General features: G+C 55.5%; 8 protein-coding genes and 1 non-coding gene across 9 annotated transcripts; 4 read left to right on the top strand and 5 right to left on the bottom strand.

Annotated features, from left to right (window-relative positions):
• Positions 1–267: 267 nt before the first annotated feature.
• W97_01769 (uncharacterized protein) lies at positions 268–1,053 on the bottom strand (the record flags this gene model as incomplete). The annotated part of the gene is made up of 1 exon (XM_007779672.1): positions 268–1,053. One exon carries the CDS (start codon positions 1,051–1,053, stop codon positions 268–270), a length of 786 nt encoding a protein of 261 aa, XP_007777862.1.
• Positions 1,054–1,677: 624 nt separating this feature from the next.
• W97_01768 (uncharacterized protein) lies at positions 1,678–2,977 on the bottom strand (the record flags this gene model as incomplete). The annotated part of the gene is made up of 2 exons (XM_007779671.1): positions 1,678–2,212; positions 2,487–2,977. 2 exons carry the CDS (start codon positions 2,975–2,977, stop codon positions 1,678–1,680), a joined length of 1,026 nt encoding a protein of 341 aa, XP_007777861.1.
• Positions 2,978–4,000: 1,023 nt separating this feature from the next.
• On the top strand, positions 4,001–4,628 carry W97_01767 (uncharacterized protein; the record flags this gene model as incomplete). The annotated part of the gene is made up of 2 exons (XM_007779670.1): positions 4,001–4,251; positions 4,382–4,628. 2 exons carry the CDS (start codon positions 4,001–4,003, stop codon positions 4,626–4,628), a joined length of 498 nt encoding a protein of 165 aa, XP_007777860.1.
• Positions 4,629–5,252: 624 nt separating this feature from the next.
• On the bottom strand, positions 5,253–6,364 carry W97_01766 (uncharacterized protein; the record flags this gene model as incomplete). The annotated part of the gene is made up of 4 exons (XM_007779669.1): positions 5,253–5,472; positions 5,537–6,027; positions 6,087–6,153; positions 6,204–6,364. The coding sequence occupies 4 exons, from the start codon at positions 6,362–6,364 to the stop codon at positions 5,253–5,255; spliced, it is 939 nt and encodes a 312-aa protein (XP_007777859.1).
• Positions 6,365–8,110: 1,746 nt separating this feature from the next.
• On the top strand, positions 8,111–9,540 carry W97_01765 (uncharacterized protein; the record flags this gene model as incomplete). Its single annotated transcript, XM_007779668.1, has 4 exons — positions 8,111–8,294; positions 8,353–8,468; positions 8,574–9,450; positions 9,509–9,540. The coding sequence occupies 4 exons, from the start codon at positions 8,111–8,113 to the stop codon at positions 9,538–9,540; spliced, it is 1,209 nt and encodes a 402-aa protein (XP_007777858.1).
• A 614-nt stretch (positions 9,541–10,154) lies between these two features.
• Positions 10,155–11,153, top strand: W97_01764 (uncharacterized protein; the record flags this gene model as incomplete). The annotated part of the gene is made up of 1 exon (XM_007779667.1): positions 10,155–11,153. One exon carries the CDS (start codon positions 10,155–10,157, stop codon positions 11,151–11,153), a length of 999 nt encoding a protein of 332 aa, XP_007777857.1.
• A 932-nt stretch (positions 11,154–12,085) lies between these two features.
• W97_01763 lies at positions 12,086–12,165 on the top strand. The gene has a single exon. It is a non-coding gene; the product is annotated as a tRNA-Pro (tRNA).
• Positions 12,166–12,653: 488 nt separating this feature from the next.
• On the bottom strand, positions 12,654–14,198 carry W97_01762 (uncharacterized protein; the record flags this gene model as incomplete). The annotated part of the gene is made up of 1 exon (XM_007779666.1): positions 12,654–14,198. The coding sequence occupies one exon, from the start codon at positions 14,196–14,198 to the stop codon at positions 12,654–12,656; it is 1,545 nt and encodes a 514-aa protein (XP_007777856.1).
• Positions 14,199–14,541: 343 nt separating this feature from the next.
• W97_01761 (26S proteasome regulatory subunit N2) lies at positions 14,542–18,324 on the bottom strand (the record flags this gene model as incomplete). Its single annotated transcript, XM_007779665.1, has 5 exons — positions 14,542–14,823; positions 14,880–17,168; positions 17,223–17,776; positions 17,852–18,021; positions 18,185–18,324. 5 exons carry the CDS (start codon positions 18,322–18,324, stop codon positions 14,542–14,544), a joined length of 3,435 nt encoding a protein of 1,144 aa, XP_007777855.1.
• Between the last annotated feature and the right edge of the window lie 1,365 nt (positions 18,325–19,689).

Raw genomic sequence — 19,689 nt, 5'->3', positions numbered from 1 at the left:
AGAAGCGCGATTGCGGTACGAGATCACATGACGACGTTGAGTGGCTGCAGATGCCTGATGGGGTGGAACGAGATGTGGCGACCTCAGATTGGCCGAGCTATTTCAAACAGAATTCTATGTTGAAGATTTGCAGACGATACTACGAAACGCCTCCCAATGCTTCTCTCCTCTACGAAACCCACGGGTATCAATGCCATCCACGTACGCTTCAGATCTGAGCCATACAGCGCCGTCATATGCTCCTCATGAATGAACCGTCCGCTCGTGTCAGTCCATATCTTCCAAAGAGGCCCCTCCACCAGACTCCTCCGATACCAAAATCCCCACCAAACACTCGCCCATCATATTCTCCCAATTGACCCACGGGTGCACCTCCATGAACAATTTCGCGCCATCCTTCCCCGCCGCCCTCCTCAGTTCTCCCTCTCCACCGGGATGGTACGGCAGGTAAGGCGAGATGTTGTACACCTTTCCCTGGTAACTACTCCACGCCGGCCTCCCCTTCCGCCCGTTCATGGCCTTCAGCTGCGATGGTGTGACTCTCTGGAAGCCGGTAACGCCTGACAGATTCTTGCCGGATTTGAGGAGAGTCGCCCAGTCGAGCGGCGAGTAGCCGGGGCCTAAGTTTACTTTTGCCCGCTCCCGCCCGTTTGTCGGCTTTACGACGCCTGACGAAGGGACGCCGAGTGTGCTGCCGTTTGAGGAACTTGGAGGGCCGCGGTTCGGCAGAGGGCCGGTGGTCGGGACGCGCAGAGACGCTGCTGTGCCCTGTCCCACACGTGGATTTGGAGCCAGGCGCGGGGGCGGCGGCATGAGCTGTGCAGCGGCGGGCTGCAGGAGAGGCTTTTGGATTGAAGGATTTCGAGGCGACAACGTCGGAGCGACAGAAGCGCGCTGAGCAGAGTTGGTAGCAGGGAACGAAGGAGCAACGACATCATTATCTTCGTCCGCTAAGTCCGAGGATGAAAGTGAGAAAGAAGGTATCGGTGCACCGTTGATGGCGCTGGCTTTGGGCGTCGTTTGCGGCGAGGGCGTATCCCTTTCTGGCGACATTGTGCTGTAAGACATATTGCTGCCATTCGCTGCCTTCTCTTTGCTGTCGGCGCTCAAGATGGTTCGTGGCGCATCCACGTTGCCTCCTTCACTCCCGGCATCTTGCTTTCGATCGTTAAGGGCTTCTCTGTGGGCGCCGCACTTGGCTCCAAGCAAGCTCCATGCTGCAGATCTACTGCGATATGCGAGAAAGGTAACAGAAAGGATTAGTATCGACAGGCCCAAGAGCATCTCTGTGGGGCCAGCAGATGGTGGGGGGAATGTCTGGCGTTGATGCGGCGAGCGCAAAGACGCAGGGACAAAGCGGCATTTGACTGACTCGCGGAAGATCTGGATCGCCGAATTTCACGTCATCATGAATCTACTCTTGTGCGAGCGACATCGTGTCGCAAAGCTGCAAACACTCGTTTCATTGCTTGCAATACCTTCTACTTGGTACGTAGGGTGGGCCGAACATAGGGTCGAACAAAGCCACGCTATTCGATGCGCTGCTGCCGCCGTTACGAGGCAGGTATCATAAGTGATGTCCATTGAGGAAGAAATGTGCATCTATGGAGGCGTGAAACCATCTACAATTGTTCCTCCCGGCATGCTCGCTGTGCAGGATGTCTGCCAGACTGTCAATCACGCGCAGACAGGTAACAGTACCCCTTGTACCTGTCGCCCCGGGTCTCGTACTCTCCTGTTATACCTCCAGCCTACATTCCCATCTCTCCCATTTCGTAGCCTCTTGTATTCTCCGACAACTTCATCGTACCTCATCTGCAGTCGCTTAAACTCCTCATCACCTCTTCTCAAGTCCTGGAACATGCGCGCGTTATGCCGTTCAACCTCCACGCAACGCTCTTCTTCCTTGCGCGCAATGTCCTCGAAGCGCTTCCTCTCCAACCACAGATGCACGATCTGGCCCCGGAGCTGGTCTATCACGTCTGAGTGCTCAACCCTCGCTTGATGCAACTCTCGGCCCTTCTCTATATCCTGCGCACGCAGCGCTGCATTCTGCGTTCGCAGCTCATGAAGCTCGTTCGCCACCTCGGCTTGAGGGCTGTAGCGCTGATGCCGACTGACTTCAGACCTCGAGCCTCCAGGCGGTGGAGGCGACATCCATCGCTCTGACAGTATGTCGACGACTGTGTGGGCAGAGCCATGGGACGTTATGCTTGGAAGTGAGTACCTCGCAAGTCGGCTCACACCAGGAAGCCATCGCGATGCCCGTACATGGACCTCGGGCTCTGAACGCTCCCGCCTCCGGAGCTCCTCCCGACAGCGTTGATGGGTTGCGATTAGCAACTCTGCATTCGAACGTGCGGGATCATGTGAACCGCGAGTCTCATGCACGGGGTGTCTCGCATGGCTGCGTATCCTGTCAGCCAAAAGAGTGCCCATTTCCACGTGACGGGCGAGCGGAGCAATAAGAGACAGCTCGCACATACTTTATGACCACAAGGACAAGCGTAAGGGACGTCTTTGCGTGCTCCAGCTGCTGCCGCTGCATCACCAACTGGCTCCTCTGGAAGTATTTCCGGACTCGTTGTCTGCGGTAAGCCTTCCTGTCGTCCTCCAAAGTCCTAGGAAAACACAGAAACGCAAGCGCATGCCCCAGCCCCAGTCTTATCCTCCTTGGTTCATCCCTCCGCTGAAATCGCTGCAGCGACGCCTCAATCTGCTCGAAAATTTTCGTCGTATCGCCGCATATCCGTTCCAGGCTCTCCCACAGCTCGTCTGAGATCGCGTCTCCATGATGTGCCAATACCGGCTGGACCGCCGTCCACACTGCAGCAAAAATCGAGAATTCTCGGCTGAAAACCCCGAACTCGCGGCCCGCGTCTCCAAAGTCCGTATACAGCTTGTGCAGCTGGGTCGACACTGTCAGCGCGCTGCTGACGAGCGACGCGATCCCCGCTGCGAGCGCGAGCTCGGCCATCAGCGCCTTTGTGCGACTGAGGAAGCAACCGTTGCATCGACGGCGGCGGTGCCAAAGGTAGCACTGTTAAATAGGTATAGACTTTCGGGCCCGGCGCAACGCTTGGCCTTGTAGTCAAAGGCATGCGAAGCTGCTGCTCTTATCCCTCACATCCAAGCTTGGGAAGGTACTCAAGTGCATGAGCGGTATGTACATCCCTCCATCATGCCCGTCAGGACTTGGCCAATCACCCCTCGTCCTTTGTCGAGTCGCAGGGACGCACAAGGCCCATTCAGGGCTGAAGGCTTACACAGGGCGGCACTATCACTCCCAGGGCAGGCATTTGGGAGAGTTGGGCATAGCTGCACTCAGCCTCGTCGTGGTTCGTACTAGCGTGACCACACCCCTTACGAACTGGAGTTGTGAGGACAAGGCATTGTTGCACAGAGGGATGAACTCGTGCCCTATCGCTACCTTATCCGTTGGCGCTGTTCGATCGGCGTGCAGATGTTGTGTCTCGGATGCGATAACGCTTGGCCTGGTGTTGGATCCTAACCCGGCAGCCAACGCGCGGAAGGGGAAATGGAGAGCGGTGGTGGTCCCAGAAACGGGTGGCTACATTGAAAGCTGCCTCTCATAACCGTCAAGGTAGATATCACAAAAACAGCTTAAGTATGGAATATATTGGATGGTCGATGCGCCGTAGCTTTAAGGGCGAGGCATACCATGCCTTCTGCCGCATGGAACTGGTCCCGTTGTCCTACTATTGATATAGTGACAAGTCCAGGTTTGGCATCGAGAACGTGGAACCCAAAGACGGCAACGTGCTTTTTGAGTAACCCATAAGAACCCAGGCCCTGCATGACTCGCGCTGCCTCTCGTCATCGTCCCAAAACACCAAGGGTACCTAGGTATTTGCAAGCAGTAGTATACCCAAGATTTCCCAGCATCAATCACGCCTTACACAGCCCCATCAACAGCACGCGGCACAAACAATCCGTACATATCTCCTACCCTGCCGACAGAACCCCAACCCTAGCCACCATGTTCATGCGCTCAGCAACACGCACATGCGCTAGACAGAGCTGTGCAAGCCGCATAAAACCGACAGCTTCGCGGAACTTTCGGATACAAGCAGGAGCACGAGCAGGAGCAGGACGATTAGAGGTGTTCACACCAGCATCCCATGGCTCGATATCACGGCGGTCGGCATCCACGATCTCCCCCTCGCACTCAAGACTATACTCCTCAAACACCTCCCCAGCAGACGCGAAGATAGAAGAGATAACCGAGCTGTACCTCCTCCTCTTTCCCCCTCCCCCATTTCCCCCCTCCCTTCTTCCCAGCCATCCTTCTCTCCTCCTCCTCTAGCTCCGTCCCGCTTTATCCCACCACCCCCACCCCCTCCGCTAACCCGCCAACCAGCTACGCAACCGCCCGCGACGAGTTCGAGATCGCCGCCGAAGAGACAGAGAAGCAGACCGTCTACGCCGAAGACGACCGGGCCGCCGCGCGCGAAGAGCTGGAGAAGCTGAAAGCGGTGTATCAGGAAGCCGTCACCGGATCCGACAAGCTGCTCGCTGAGGAGGTGGAGCGGAGGGCGGGCGGCAGGATTAGAGAGCTTGAGAATGCGGTGAAGGCGATGGAGGAGATGGCTATGAACCAGGATTAGGAATCGGAGGGGTGGTTGTACAGAGCTGGGGCTGGGTGGAGGGGATGGGGAGAGGAAGTGAGGTCGAGGGGGCTACGACGGGCGGTGGGGATGGTGAGTGGAGATCGCAGGAGACGTGGGTTAGTTCAAGATAGGTTCAGGAGCAAGGGCTTCAAAAGTAGAGGGTCTCCTGGAACTTCATCCGGCTTGGTGAACATAAGATAATGTCAGTAGATTGGTACTAGAGGTATTTTTGTAATGCATGGTCACTGTCTTAGCAGCCAAGATAGAATGCCACAACACAGGAATGTGATTGAGACTTGGAAGGTTGGGCTTAGGTCTCGAGGCAATGCAGCGTCATCAGCGGGTATGCAACGGATTTGAGGTAACGACCGTTCGTCAAACATCTTCATTCAATAATTACTATACAACATTGACAACCTTCGGCCAAGATGCAAGAAAGATAAGCTCATCGAACAGTCAACAACGATCAAGCCACGAGGGGCGTTTTAAGGCATCGTTCACGTAACCGCCTCCGTCGATTCCTCCACCACCTTCAGTCATCGTACCTTCCATCCATACTCAACTTCCACCTATCGACAACTTCGTTCCCGGTGTCCTAGATTGGCTCACGAGACGAGCACTCTACGCGCCCTCATCGTCATCGCCAACACGGAGGGTGCCCTCCTGGTTGAGGCCGTGAGCCCAGAAGCCGCCAAGCTCGAGGCCGATCTCCGGGATGGTGGCGTGACTGATCAAGAGCCAAGCACCGAACCCAACCTTAGCGAGAACATCGAGGACGGCATAGCACATGATCTCGGCATCAATGCTGACGCGGCGAGCCCCGTCGGCGAAACCCCAGACACTGTTGTTTGAGTTAGATACGAGGTTTTGGTGAAACAAGGAAATCAAAGAGGAGGCCTGCTTACATAGGGTAGGCTGTCCAGAGGATAAGGGTGAAGGCAGCTAGAGCGCCAAAGAACCTGGCGACGTTGCCGCCTTTGGACATGGCCATGGCGCGGCCGTGAAGGGCCAAGTGCCAGATGACGACGAGGTAGGCAATGCAGGAAATGGTGTACCAGCCCCACTTCTGCGGGTTGCTTTCGGCGCCGAAAGCGGCAAAGAGACCGGTGAGGATCATGATCACGTCGGCAATGATGGCCATGAGGATGTGGGCACCGTTGAGGCCGGCGAGGAGACAGAGATCGAGCAGCAGGAGCGGGGTGGTGACGGTCCAGTCGATGTACCGAGCAAAGAAGACCTGGCGGTAGATTTCGTGCTCGGTGTCGGGCACGTGCGGGTGGCTCTCATTGACCACAATGTGGTGGTAGGCAACGCCGTGGCCGGTAGCCATGGCAAAGTACGAGAGAGCAGCGAAGATGGTGATCAGGGTGGTGATAAAGTGGAAAATACGCTTGTTCTAAGCATTGTTAGCGTCCGTGCTGATGGATGAATCGTCTACAGTGGTCTGGCACGTACGATTGGGACAGTCCAGGACATGCCGGCGAAGGCCGCGGACGCAAGCGTCATGATAACGAAGACAACCCTGCGGAGGAGTCAGCCAAAAGGATGCAGCAGAAGCAGATTGAAGCTCACCATAGCGTCCGCTTGCCGGTCTCGCCAACGGTCTGGTACTCTGGAGAGTCAGGGAGGATGCTGGGAAGGGAAGTATGATGATGGCCGGCTGTCGAGGAGCTCGGGAGCGGGACGAGCAGCGACGAGGTCGCCTTAGCGAAGGCCTGCACCGGATCGATCATGTTGACAGGTTAGAGTGCTGCTGTGATGCTCTGATGTTTGAGCAGAGTTTTCTGGATGCAATGGAGCTGGATGCTTGATGGAGGAGGGAGATGCAAAGGTGAGGAGGGGAGGGTGAGGAAGAAGAGGAGAGAGCTCCAGGCAGTGAAGTAGGTAAGTAGTGGGAAGAGGGCCGTGCTTAGCTCCAAAGCTTGGAAGAACCCTGCCAGAGCTCTTTTCTCGCTCAAGAGGCGGGGTCTCACGTCACCTGCTGCCTGCTACCCGGACAAGGGTCCGACAGGCCTGTTTCAGCCAATGGCAGTCGCCGACAGCTGCTCAAACGGGCTTGGATCAATTCATCCCTGAACCCAGCCACAGCAAGCAACAGCCTGGCGCTGCCGGAGCTTTTGCTCTCTTTGCATCGCTTGCCTTGAGCTCCCGGATCACGCCGCTGGCTTTGCTTGCTTTGCTTGCTTTGCTTCGTGACCTCGATGCCTGCTCGATTCTCACGGCGAATACAGCAGTGTTGCATCTGTGTGTACATGGCCGCTTCTCATCCCCTCGTGAGGAGTAGGCGCTGTACCACCCCATCATCAATGAGCCCTTTTGGACAAGCTCCAGCGCGAAAAGCGTTGTTCTCCGCACCGTGCCTGAGAACGATCCCCGCTTTATCTGCACCACACCCTGCAAGCCTCACAGATCTCTTGCCAGTCCATCTCCGACCTGGCGAGTGTTGTCGAATGGCGCCGGCGCCAAGCTAACTCCATCCTGCGAGAGAGAGAACCCTGAACGCCGCCGTGTTTTGGACTTCAGACTCGTGAAGAACGGGCACTTCGTGTTAACTACTCGCGAGACGCCGTTGCCGGCTCGTCCTCAGCCGTTCAAAGCTGCGTCTTAGTCACGAAGCCGCTCGTCCAGCAAAAGCAGCCGGAAACTCGAAACTCAAGCTGTTTGACTCCAAGCGCCACAACGGCTCAGCGATAAGCTCGTCGACCGTGCGCCCGAGCTGGAGCTCGCTGACGGAAACTCCCAGAAAGCAGGACCTTCTGGCCTTATCGCCTCGCTTTTCAGGCTCCTAACGCGGCAGCAAGTCGCTTGAAAGGAGTCTCGACGCTTCTCTGACATGCAGCTCACAACGCCGACTTTCAAGCACGGCCTGATGCAGCTCAGAGACGCGCCAGTTCGTTTGCCGTAGCCGATTACCGGATGTAGAGATGCCTCACGTGAATGTCGATAGAAAGAAGACAAATGAATTGGAAACTTCAAAGCCATTCACTATCCTGTTCGTCAGAGTCACTCTGTACTGTTTGACACTTTTGGCAGACGTTAGGTCCATGACCAAAATTCCGATGGCTTCGGCATGACAAACGTCGTCGCTGCTGGACCGGTATTCGGCAGTGACGATTGGCCACGCCATGACTTCAGCCATCAGGGTACACAGAAAAAACACCCTGATGGCCGGTACGCTGTGTCTCAAATCAATCATCTACCCCAATTTCCCATCATCCAGGCTCGTGTCGCTGTGTCTATTCCTTTGAGCCGCGCACTACGGCTTGTTACAGCCTGTTGACCATTCCATTGATACACTCCCGCTGAGCCGCAGTCAATTTGGCCAGCTTAGACCCAAAAGATACCCCGCATCAGAATCTACATCTTCTACCCGAAGGTTTCGTTGCAGAATACCACGCTGTTGTTTCGACACACTGTTGCGTGCTCCGAGAATCATTCGATAGCTGCTGCATCGGATCGTTTGCTATTGGCGCTGGAACATGGCAGAGACCTTCGCCCACGCTTTACAGCTTGCGGTACGGCAGATAGCCGCAGACACTGCAACATCAAGCCAATCTTCTGAGCCTGAAGCCGTTGCCCAATGCAGTACTGGCAATGAGTTCGACGGGAGGTTGGGCCTCAGGATATCAGCGATCTTCGTTATCTTGATCGGCTCAACGCTCGGTGAGTGATCCGTCGAATATCAAGGATTGCGTCTCCTTCTGCCAGCTAACATACTCAGGTGCATGGTTCCCGGTCTATGCTCGCCGGCATGTTGGACTCGGAGTGCCTGAGTGGGCTTTCTTCACTGTAAAGTACTTCGGTTCCGGAATCATCCTTGCAACGGCGTTCATACACGTGAGTGGCTCTCATTACCTTCTCAATGTCCGACAATATCTTCGCGCAATGATTCTCTTCCCGCATCCTCTCTTCTCGCTGTCACAGCAGACTGACGTATCCCAGCTCCTCGCTCCTGCTCACGAGGCTCTGAGCGACGAATGTCTGACCGGACCGATTACGGAATACCCATGGGTCGAAGGCATCTCTCTGATGACCATCTTCGTTCTCTTCTTCCTCGAGCTCATGACGATGCGGTACGGCCATTTTGGCGGCGGCCACGACGACGTGGAACGAGCGAGAGTTGGCAGCAATAGCAACAGCCCCAGTCACAGCCACATCCACAGTGCTGGTCACAACCACGGGCCTAGCAGCTCATCCGATCTCGAGATGTCTGGCGGAAAGAAGAACTACAGCTCGCCCGACCGCACACCCAGCACCAGCCACGCACCAGGCGAGGACCACCTCGGCCATGCCCGCGAGCACACCGACAACGAGGACATCCGCCCTGACTGGGAAGAGACGGGCCTCGTCCCCGAAACGTTCGTCGCGCAGATGACGGCCATCTTCATCCTCGAGTTCGGCGTCATCTTCCACTCCGTCTTCATCGGCCTCACTCTCGCCGTTGCGGGCGAGGAGTTCATCACGCTGTACATCGTCCTGGTCTTCCATCAAACCTTCGAAGGCCTCGGCCTTGGTTCACGATTGAGCGCCGTCCCCTGGCCAAAATCGAAGAAGTGGACGCCGTATCTGCTGGCGGGTGCTTACGGCATCTCGACGCCCATCGCGATCGCGGTCGGGTTGGGAGTTAGGACATCCTATCCGCCAGGCTCGGCGACGACATTGATCGTGAACGGCGTGTTTGATTCGATCAGCGCCGGCATCTTGATCTACACGGGGTTGGTGGAGTTGATGGCGCATGAGTTTATGTTTAGCTCGTACATGAACAAGGCACCGATTAGGACGGTGCTGGGCGCTTTCGGGTGGATGTGTCTTGGAGCTGGTGAGTCCTCCCTTCGCAGATCGAAATCTTGGCTTGAGCTGCGGCTGACTGCTTCCAGGGCTGATGGCTCTACTTGGAAGATGGGCCTGATGAGAATCGATTCCCGAGAAGCACTTTCATTTCTGTAATTATAGCGCACGCTGCCTGTGTCGATTAGCAGCAGCGGGTTTTCTAGCTTGGCGTCCATGATATGAGCATGCATGGTTGTTGGAGGCACGGCTTGTTTCCCACCACATACAAAGATGCTTCTTGTCATCTCGAGTAGAGGAACTGACCGTCTCTATCTCCCAAAATAAACACAACATACCAAAACATCAAGGCTGAAGTTGAAAATTCGGTGCAACCAATTGCAATCATGTGATCCCCACGCGGCACCCCGGAATCTTGAATCTCGCCGCTCCCCGTCGGCGCGCGACCCTTCGCCCGGAGTTAAGCCATGGATCCCGGGAATTAGACAATCCACGGATGACGGAGTTTGGAGATTGCTAAACGGCGCAGGAAATCCGGCAGGCAGAAGAATGTACGACGCAATCATGCAGTCTATATATGAGCGAGCCGCTACCGCAGCAAAAGGGGTCCTGCAATACCTTCCTGCTACTTACGATAACACTTAACCACCAATTGACCCAACAGCCATCCACAACATCTCCCTACCGTCCACACCGACACTTACTGCACAACCCACCCGCACCCAACCGCCTACCATGTCCGCCGCCAGCCCCTCCGTCCTCCTCGGCTTCCTCTACCGCCAGTTCTTCATCAAGCCGCCCTACCCCACGACCTCCTGGGCCGGCAAAACCGTCGTCGTGACCGGCTCGAACGTCGGCCTCGGCCTCGAAGCAGCACGGCACTTTGCGCGTCTCGGCGCGCAAAAAGTGATCCTCGGCGTGCGCAATCTGGAAAAAGGCGAGACGGCGCGAAAATCGATCATCGAGACCACGGGATGCGGTGAGGAGACGGTCGAGGTGTGGCAGCTAGACCTTAGCGCGTACGACAGCGTCAAGGCATTCGCGAAACGCGTCGAGGGACTCCAGAGGCTCGATGCGATTGTCGAGAACGCGGGGATCGCGACGGATCGGTTCGTCGCAGCCGAGAGCGGGGAGGAGACGACGATCGCGACGAACGTTGTCGCGACGTTCCTGCTCGCTCTCCTCGTGCTGCCGAAGCTGAAAGAGACGGCGCAGCGCTTCAACACGCGCCCGCATCTCGTCATCGTGAGCAGCGAGGTCCATTTCTTCACGAATCTCCCTGAGCGCAAGACCGTCGGCCCGAACGAAAACCTTCTGGCGAGCTTAAGCGATAAGAGCAAGGCCCGCATGGGTGACAGGTACAACGTCTCCAAGCTCCTCGAAGTGCTCGCCTGTCGCCAGATCGTCGAGGAGCTCATGCGCCCCGGCTATCCGGTGATTCTGAACTTCGTGAACCCGGGCCTCTGCCACTCGGAGCTGGCCCGCGAGATGGGGCTGGGCTTTTACCTTTTTAAGCTTGCGGTGGCGCGCACGACGGAGGTGGGGAGTCGCACGCTGGTGCATGCGGCGAGTGCGGGCGAGGAGAGCCATGGGCAGTACCTTAGTGATGCAAGGGTTTCGGAACCGGCGAAGTTTGTTAAGAGTGAGGAGGGGAAGGAGGCACAGAAGAGGGTGTGGAGGGAGTTGAGTGAGCGGCTGGAGCAGATCCAGCCGGGGATTATGCGGAACTTCTAGAAGGTGGTGGTAGATGGAGTGGGCTTCATCTTAAATGGGGAGAGTACTGGTATAGATACAGTCAGGTCGCTGGTTGTTCTAGAGGTTGCATTTTGGTAGGATTTGAGGAGCTTTGGAGAGCATCGCACTACTCAAAGTCTTGATTAAAGGGTCAGTCAGTTAGATATGTAGATTCCGTCTTGTTTGCAAATGAAGTATTCTTTCCCCTCCGTCCTCATACAGCCGCCGGTACTGCTGTGATAGATTTGCCGTATTTAATAAGAGCCGCTCCGCTCTCATACGTCTCAGCCAATGCGTAGACCTCTCGCGAAGCGAGTATGACAAGGACAAAGAAGAGGATAGCTGGATGAGTTCACGATAGGCTATGGGATTCGGGCTACTATATCTATTCGACGTCGTGGATAGCAATGGTAGACTTTCATGCTACCATTAGCTTGGAGTTTGTTTAATGACGAGCCCTTTGTTCCTTGATGATCAGGCAATTGGTGATTGTCCTCCACTCTTTGTATCGTTTCTCGTGATAGAAGGATGTAAAAGCCTCACACTCTGTAGATAACTGGACCCCCCAAATGTCTTGAAATTTTCGAATCGCTCGCAGCTACCGCTTTAGAACCAGGGGAGCATCCGGCATTGTGGTTACCGCTGCCGCACTGAGACCGCGGCTAGGAGTTTGGCTAGGAGTAGGAGAGCTTACCCCAAACTGGAGGCCTCAAAGTCTGACCGTAGGCTTCACAATCATTGCAGGCTTCAAAAGCTTAACATGTATTTACTCCCAAGGCTCGGCGCACTTAGTCATTGCCGCATCCTTTCCTACCAAGATGCGGCAGAGATGCGGCAACGTCTAAGTGCACTGAGCCTTGTCCCTCAGTTTTGAAGGTATAGCTACAACAGCACGATAAGTAAATTTGTAGAGCGTTATGTCTTCATTATCGGGCTTCATGGTCTAGTGGTATGATTCCTGCTTTGGGTTGAAGCTTGCAGGAGGCCCCGCGTTCGAATCGCGGTGGAGCCCTTAACGTCGTCGTCTTTTTGCATTTAATGGCGTTGTTCCAAACCTTTCAAGGTTTTGGGTGAACCGTTTCAGGCTTCAGGCGTGGGGCTGGAGGGTCTCCCTTTTGTCCAGGGCCAGGATAGCTGCTGTAGGAAGTACTGGTAATATCACAGGACGTCAAGCCACATGGACATCGAGCAAACTCGAAGCGTTGTCCAAGGCGGAAGTCATTTTTTTGCAGTGAAGCCTGAAGTGAGTCATGGAGAAACAAAACCTACTCTCCATGGACAATCAAGTATAGAAGTCACTCACTCATGTAACCGGTCGTATTAGACTTCGTAACAGGCCGATTAGAGTGCGTTTGACGCTTCCATAGTGCTAGCATACAGGACAATCCTCCTGGTGTACAGCCAACTCAGCCCAAAGCAGAGAAATGATGCTACTCCGTCTTTCGCCCGATCACAGAGATGCCCAGAAAACCCAGCCGCTCCAGTCCGCATACAGCCCGCTCACGCAGGTAGCGCCTCCTTGCCAACAGCAGGCACCTCATCCTCATACTCCCACTCCTCCTCCTCCTCCCCACTTCTCCCCATCAAACTCCTCCACACCCTCTCCCATAAGCCCCTCTTATGCACCATCGCCAACACAAGCACAATCGGCAAATGCCACACGCTGGCCCAAAACAAACCCCTCGCGCTCCCCTTGAGTCCCTCATACCTCCAAAACCTCCACGCCTGCCACGTCATCCACCCATTAACCGCCGCGCTCGTCGCCACAAACCCATAATCCGTGACCCCGGCCACCGCCAACCCAACACACACGGGGAACATGAGCAGCGAGTATCTCAACGCGACCCTCCCGTTCCGCGCCGGGTTCGTCCACGCAAGCATCCGGTAGCCCGCGTGTTTGTACTCCTCACGTATCGTCCAGCTCAGCGCATTGAAATGCGGGAACTGCCACGCGAACAGCAGGGCGGCAAGTAACCACCCACCCGCGCTGCCCTCTCCAAACAGCAACTCCCGCCACCCGGCGTCGTGAGACGCGCACTGGCCCGCTGCAGCCGCCCAGCCCATTAAAGGCGGGATCCCGCCCACCACGGCGCCGACCCAGGTGTTGAGCACGTGCACGCGTTTTAGCGGCGTGTAGCAGCCGGCATAGAGGGCGATGTTGAGAGCACCTAGGAAGGCGGTCGTCGGGTTGACGCCGATGTAGAGCCCCGCTGTCCCGAGCGCGCCCGTGGCCAGCGCGAAGAGCAGCGCGCCCCGCTTCGAGATGAGACCGCGGACCAGGGGTCGGTTCCGCGTGCGCGACATCTTGGCGTCGTGAGCGGGCTCGAGGAGCATGTTCAGCGCGTTTGCGGAGGCGGAGCACAGTGCTGTGCCGGTGGTGAGGAAGAGGAGGGTTAGGGTGCTGAGGGAGGGGGTGTCGGTGAGCGCGGGGGAGAGGAGGGCCGGGACGGGGTAGAGGCTGTATGCTGCGGTGGTAGTGAGGACGACGAGGAAGGTGAGGCGCGGTTTGCTAAGGGAGAGGTAGGTCGTTATGAGGCGCCGGAGGGAGTGGGTGGGGAGGCTCTGCGAGAGGGTCGAGAGCTGGGAGGAGGCGTCGAGGGGGATGGTTGGCTCGGGGGGGTCGGTGAGGCGGGCTTCTTCTCGTAGACGCTTGCGTCGGCGGTGGGGGAGCTCTTCTTTTAGCAGGCTTGCGGTCGTCGCGGTTGCCGACGTGTTGACGTGCTGTGAGGCTATATCCGCCGTTTGTTGTATTGCTGCGCTCCCTTCTATGCTGCCCTCTTGCCGTACTGAGGCAGAACTACTCCATACTCCCCTCTTAGCACCCGAGAGCACCTCTTCCAGTATGCCATTGCCCCAGAAGTACTCCTTCTTGAAAGCACCTCGAGGGTGCCGGGCCGTTACTACCGCGTCTTTGACGGGGGCGGTAGATGATATGGTTCGCCGCGAGGGGGGTGCCGCCCGCGACAGCCTTTGCAGACACCGTAGACATACGGTATGTGCATCTCGGAGAGGCGCCGGCTGAAGTAATCGAGGTCGAACGAGCATTGCTTGATTGCTGTTGGCGCGACGCCTCTCGGGCCCTGTGGTGATTCAAGTCGATTGATGCTTGCAGGTCGATCTAATCTAATCTCATCAGCATCTGAGGCTCGTAGGGCATGGATGTCTTCAACAGCAGATCAGCACGAGCACTTGTGTGGTCATTCACGCAATTGCACTGATGCTCCACATGGCAATTAGAACATCCTATGTATGATACAACGCTAGCAAGTCTACGGAAGCCCCAAGCTCAACCCTAGCTGAGCCATTACGGGCAATCCATGATACGCCCCGTTTAATGCAGGTGTAGTAATTCACAAAGAAGAATGAACCAGCCAATGGTCGTACACTATTACTCCTCCCGCTCCTCGTCGGAGAAGTACTCAAAGTCGCGCGGCACTTCTGCCTCCTCTCCGCCTTCCTCATCCTCGTCCACTGCGTTCAGCACGGCGGCAGCTTCTGATGCACCTGTACCATGCGCAAGGGCTGAGATCGCATCGCTCATTGTCTCTGGAGCTGTCTGACCTTGCGCGCCTGGCGCTGGTGCGGGTGCGACTTTCTTGACCTTTAGCTCGAGGAGAGACTTCGGCTCATCTGGCTGTTGGTCGATGAGAAGTATGACACCGCCAGTGGGCTACGGAGAACGAGTCAGTATAGGAGATCTTCGGAGTAATTTGAAGATGAACACACCTTCTTGACAGGCACATAACGCTCGCCCGGGAAGCTGATGTACTTGAGCTGTGCGGGGAGTACCCTTGACATGTTCTCCAGATCACACCCGACCTTCTCTTTGTCCACCTTCTTCTTCATCGAGTCTGCGGCAGGTGTGTCCTCCTTCTCGCCATCCGCCTTCTCAGGCTTGGTCTTGATGACGTCTTCATCGGTCTCCATTTTATCCTCATCGGCGGTAGAGACCTTTGGCGTAGTGGGAGTCTGATCAATATCCATACTCTCGCGCCTTGCTCGCCGTTCCTTCGCCTGCTTTCTTCGCTTGGCTTGCGCAGTCGTGGACAACACCGCAGTCTTGATCTTCTCCGGCGCCTCTTCAGCCTTTGTCTCCTGCTCCGGCGGATAATCGAACATGCTCGGCCTAGTGTTGCTGTGAAACTTGAAGCTTGGGATCTCCAAGTCTTGGTCGACACCGATGATAGCGGTCGGCGTGAAGCTCAGTGATAGGAAGTGCGTGAGAGGGAACCAGTACCAGTACTGCGTGAAGACAGCCATGCCCACTATTGCGGTCATGTTGAGATTACCCGTCTGAGTTTGCAAGCCGATCGTGCAGTTCCGGCCACCTGCATCGATGATGCCCAAGGCGAGAGCGCAGCCAAACTTGGCCATTGCGTCCTCGTGCCGGTCGCCGATAATCTTTTGCAGAGTCTTGCGGATAGTCCCCACTTTCGGGTTCATAGCTTCGTTCTGCTGCACCATGATCATGGACAGAGAGATGAGGGCGCCCTGCCGGACAAAATCGACCGAATCCTTCATCATGGGCTCTAGAAGATCGATGGCCTCGTCGAGACCGGTGCCCGCGCAGGCGATACCGAGCGCCATTGTTGCACCGTACCGCACGTGGGGGTTGTAGGACTCCGAAAGCAACTCAACCATACGAGGTACGCTACCCGGCTTCCTGAACAGCACGAAACCCAAGCTCATGACAGCACAACGTCGGACATCATCACTGACATCGCTCACGGCAACGTGTAGCAGCTTGCGCACGGCCTTGTTGCTTCCGGTACCGCAGTAAGCCAGTGCGATAGTCATGATCCCGCCGTACCGCAAGGACGGATCAGGATCCTCCAGCAGGCCATTGATGAGTTCGTCAGCGGCTTCTTGACGGGCATACATGATGAGTGCCATGCCCATCGCGAGGCCTCGCACAATCTTCTCATGCTGGGTATCGTGCGCGTACGTGATCATATCCTCGAGAGCTTGTATGTCGCCAGTGCCTAGCATAACGAGACCCATTGCGAGACCGACAGCATCGCCATGGATGGCGGAGTCTTGATACAAGGTTTCCTGAAGCTTCTTATAGAGCGCGCTGTCTCCTGTTGCCATACCAGCCAGTCCGAGACCAAGCGCTGCACCGTGGACGATAGTTTCGTCGGTGGCTCGAGTAAACTCCTCTTGCAGGAAGCTCTGGACTTCTGCTCCATGGTTGGTGTAGATCAGCCCAAGCGCGTACAGTGATCCGCCCTGGCTGTAGACTGATCCAGCAACGTCACCGCGCTTCGGCAAATACGGCTCGAGAAGCTTCTGACCTTGGCCAATGTTGCCTCGGTGTATCGCACCTAGCGCTGCAGTGGCTGTGAACTTCGACCAGTTGACCGCTTTCCCTAGCCACTCGAGGTTCTCTCGGAAGAAATTATCGTTGGTAGTACCGGAGTTCATGAAGGCGTTGGCGAAGGTTACACCGCTGTGAAAGATGGAGTTTCGGGCTTCCAGACTATCCCGAATCTTGTTGAGAATTTGCTTGTCGGCGTGGTTGTTCCGGAACAGGAACTCCAGATTTAGCTCAATGTGCTTTGTGCCACGGAGTATCTTGCGGATGGAAGTGTATGCCTTCTTCTCCTCCTCACTCATCTCCCGCTGTTTGGTTCGAGATACGACTGTTGCTTTGTGCCCATTGATGTTCTCCGAGGGTTCGTCTAGTAGCCGGTCCGTCTCTTTTGCATCCTCTTCTGGCGCTGGATGCACGACGTCCCCATTGGCAGCAGAGTTCTCTTTCTGTGCCTCCGGCTTCTCCTCCGTCTCCGGCAGCTCGTTGATCACCTTGGCCAAAAACTCTTGCGTGCCGTTGTCATAGAGATCGAAGGAAATCTGGTAGGCAGTGGCGAGCGATCGAGCATCCCCACGCTCCACAAGGTGACGTAGCATATTGGAGGCCATTGAGTGCTGGTTGAGGTAGACCACGCATTTTGCGATTGAGAAGTAGTCAGGACTCGGAATTTCGTTGAGCAGGTCAAGGATAAGTTGCAGGATCTAGACAATGTGTCAGTTAAATGTAGGGAATCGGGATGATCCGGGGTTGCGTACCGCATTCCGCAAGCTGCGCTCTTGCACGACGTTCATACAAATGTCCAAGATGTACTCGATGAGCTCCTCGCTCTTTCCTGGTGCACCGTTCGTAGGTCGCTTGCCCTGCTGCTTCTCGTCCTGACTTGCCCTCAAGATCACCTCGCGCAGCACTTCCAGGTTCCTTGCTTCGATGGCTATGCCGACAACCTGTCTGTAGCTCCCTTCCTGGTAGCAGCTCTCAAATATCCGGCGAATGATAGCCTGAAGGTTCTTCTGCACCCCTCGGTCCAAAGCAAGCGGCGCCGGATGTGACCCGGGTATACCAGCGTTGCCTCCACCGGGCATCGAAGGATCGAAGGTTGACGAGTCTTGACGCGAGAGAAGCGATTTCGAAGGGAGCGTTGACTGTGAGAATGGGGTTGTAGGCGAGGTCATGCTGGCTGCGGTGCTGGCACTTCCGTTGGCATTTAAGGGGAAGGCAGTGGTGAGCTGTGGAACTTCGTGCGCGGTGCTGGCAGGCGTGGCTGGATTGTGCATCGCAGACAGTGCGATGTATGTATCGACGCATTTTGCTATCTCAGGTCAGCTTATCTCTAACTCGAGCGAGCCGGTGACGCCGCGACACCAGATACAGAGAAGCCACGTACCAAGTATGGTATCCTCAAACTCCCCAGGATGATCAATGTTGAACAGCTTTCCAGCTCCTAGAGCGAACGTCATGCTCTCGTTGTACTCTCCAAGCTGGTAGTAGACCTTTGCCGCCACCAGTGCGGCAAGCTCGCGGTGTGGAAACGATTCATCTTCGTAGAGCGCCTCACTACATGAACGTGAGTTAGCACAGCCTTATTGAGATATCGCCATGAGCCTCAACAAGTGCATCGACCAGCCCACTTGATAGTCGCCGGTTCCGTGAGATGACGCAGCCGGGTAGCACCAAGCTTAAAGGCTCCCTATGGAGCTGAATCTGGAGCAGGACGTACATTTGAGCAACAGAGCCTGCGATCTCCGGCCACAACAGGTCTATCTCGTCGTTGAGGCGTTCAAGGGCGAATGACCTGACATCGGGATCGGGCTCTTGTAGGAAGCCAACGAGGCCAGCGGCGGACATCAACCCGACCATCTCGTATGAGGATACCGTATGGTTTCTGTTCGCTCGAGTCTAGTATGTGGCCGAGTTGGGATTATGCAGGATGAGGAAGGATGAAGCTGTTGATGGTATTATGGGCAAAGCTCCGTAACGTGGCGCCGGAAAGTGCAGGCAGACAAGGGTGACGCTGAGAGGTGAAGGCTATGGCTGGGCGGAGATCTGACTCAGTACCGGGCAGCTCGAGTGCCGAAGGAAGGTTGAGAAAAGAAACAAAGGAGGCTGTTGACGGCGATGGTTGTGTTGTCGAGACAGCTCCTTCACGAGCGCGACAGAAAGGCCGATGAGCTCAGTCGTCAGTTCGCCGACGGTCACGTGATCCGAGCTGATCCTTCATCCGTCACCTTCCATCGCGAACTCTCGACGTGAGCATGTCTCTCTTTGTACTTCGTATCTCTGTACATACCGTTTCTCTCGATGTCCGAGTTGCGCAGATTGCTCTGCAGCTACAGCAATACTGAAAGCTTTGAACTCGCTCCAAAAAGTCAATCCTCTTTGGCTTTTCTTCGAAATGTGTCAGAAAGCCTAGGAACGGTCCTGGCACTCACAGCTGTAGTTCCACGGTTCTACGATGACAGCCTTTCCCGCAGCACGTCTGTCACAGTTCGCCTTCCATGTCACGGGGATTCCACCGTCATGTTTTGACGTGTTCACCTCCCGGAGTCGTTCCATGGATTCTGTTTTGTCCCAGCACGGTAATGCTTCCTACCCTTCGTAAGACATCCATTGCTTTTCATCCCATTTCTTCGCAACCTTATGGCGACTTCAGCCCAGCATCTCGTCAACAACACTCTGCGCGAGCTTTGCAGGCAGACGGTCTAAAAGCGAGCAGCTGTGGTAAACTCCCGTATCAGTTATCATAATATCGACCTATCATGGATTTTCACGCCTGCAATTGGCTCGTGTAACACGCTGCTAGCCACAAACTACTGAGGAGAAAGCTAAATATGTTTACGGACTACGTGGACGCTCTATGTTTTTCTGGACAATAGTCTATCTGACATTGTTTCGTCTCCGAAGATGACGGTTTCACGCTATCTAATAGCACACGATCAGATAGGACAAAAATGGTCCACTAAGTATGCGTGCTCTCTGAACAGAAAACTTCCTTAACACCTGCAACTTGTGTTAAGCTGCTTGCACATTTTAAGCAAGCGAAATTCAAGTATCGTGGCTCAACTCCGCCGCTGTAACTTAGTTTCCTGAATCGTGTAGTACATGGAGAGAGTTCGCTATTAATGCAGTGTACTTGTATGGGCTGCCCGTGCTTCCTGCTGGGCTCCATGTATACTCGAGTAGAGTCATAAACAGCTTAACATGCGGATCTTATCATGCTAGAGT

This window comes from Coniosporium apollinis (assembly GCF_000281105.1).
Source record: "Coniosporium apollinis CBS 100218 chromosome Unknown supercont1.6, whole genome shotgun sequence".
NCBI lineage: Eukaryota > Fungi > Ascomycota > Dothideomycetes > Coniosporium > Coniosporium apollinis.
This window is presented reverse-complemented; position numbering and strand designations above follow the sequence as displayed.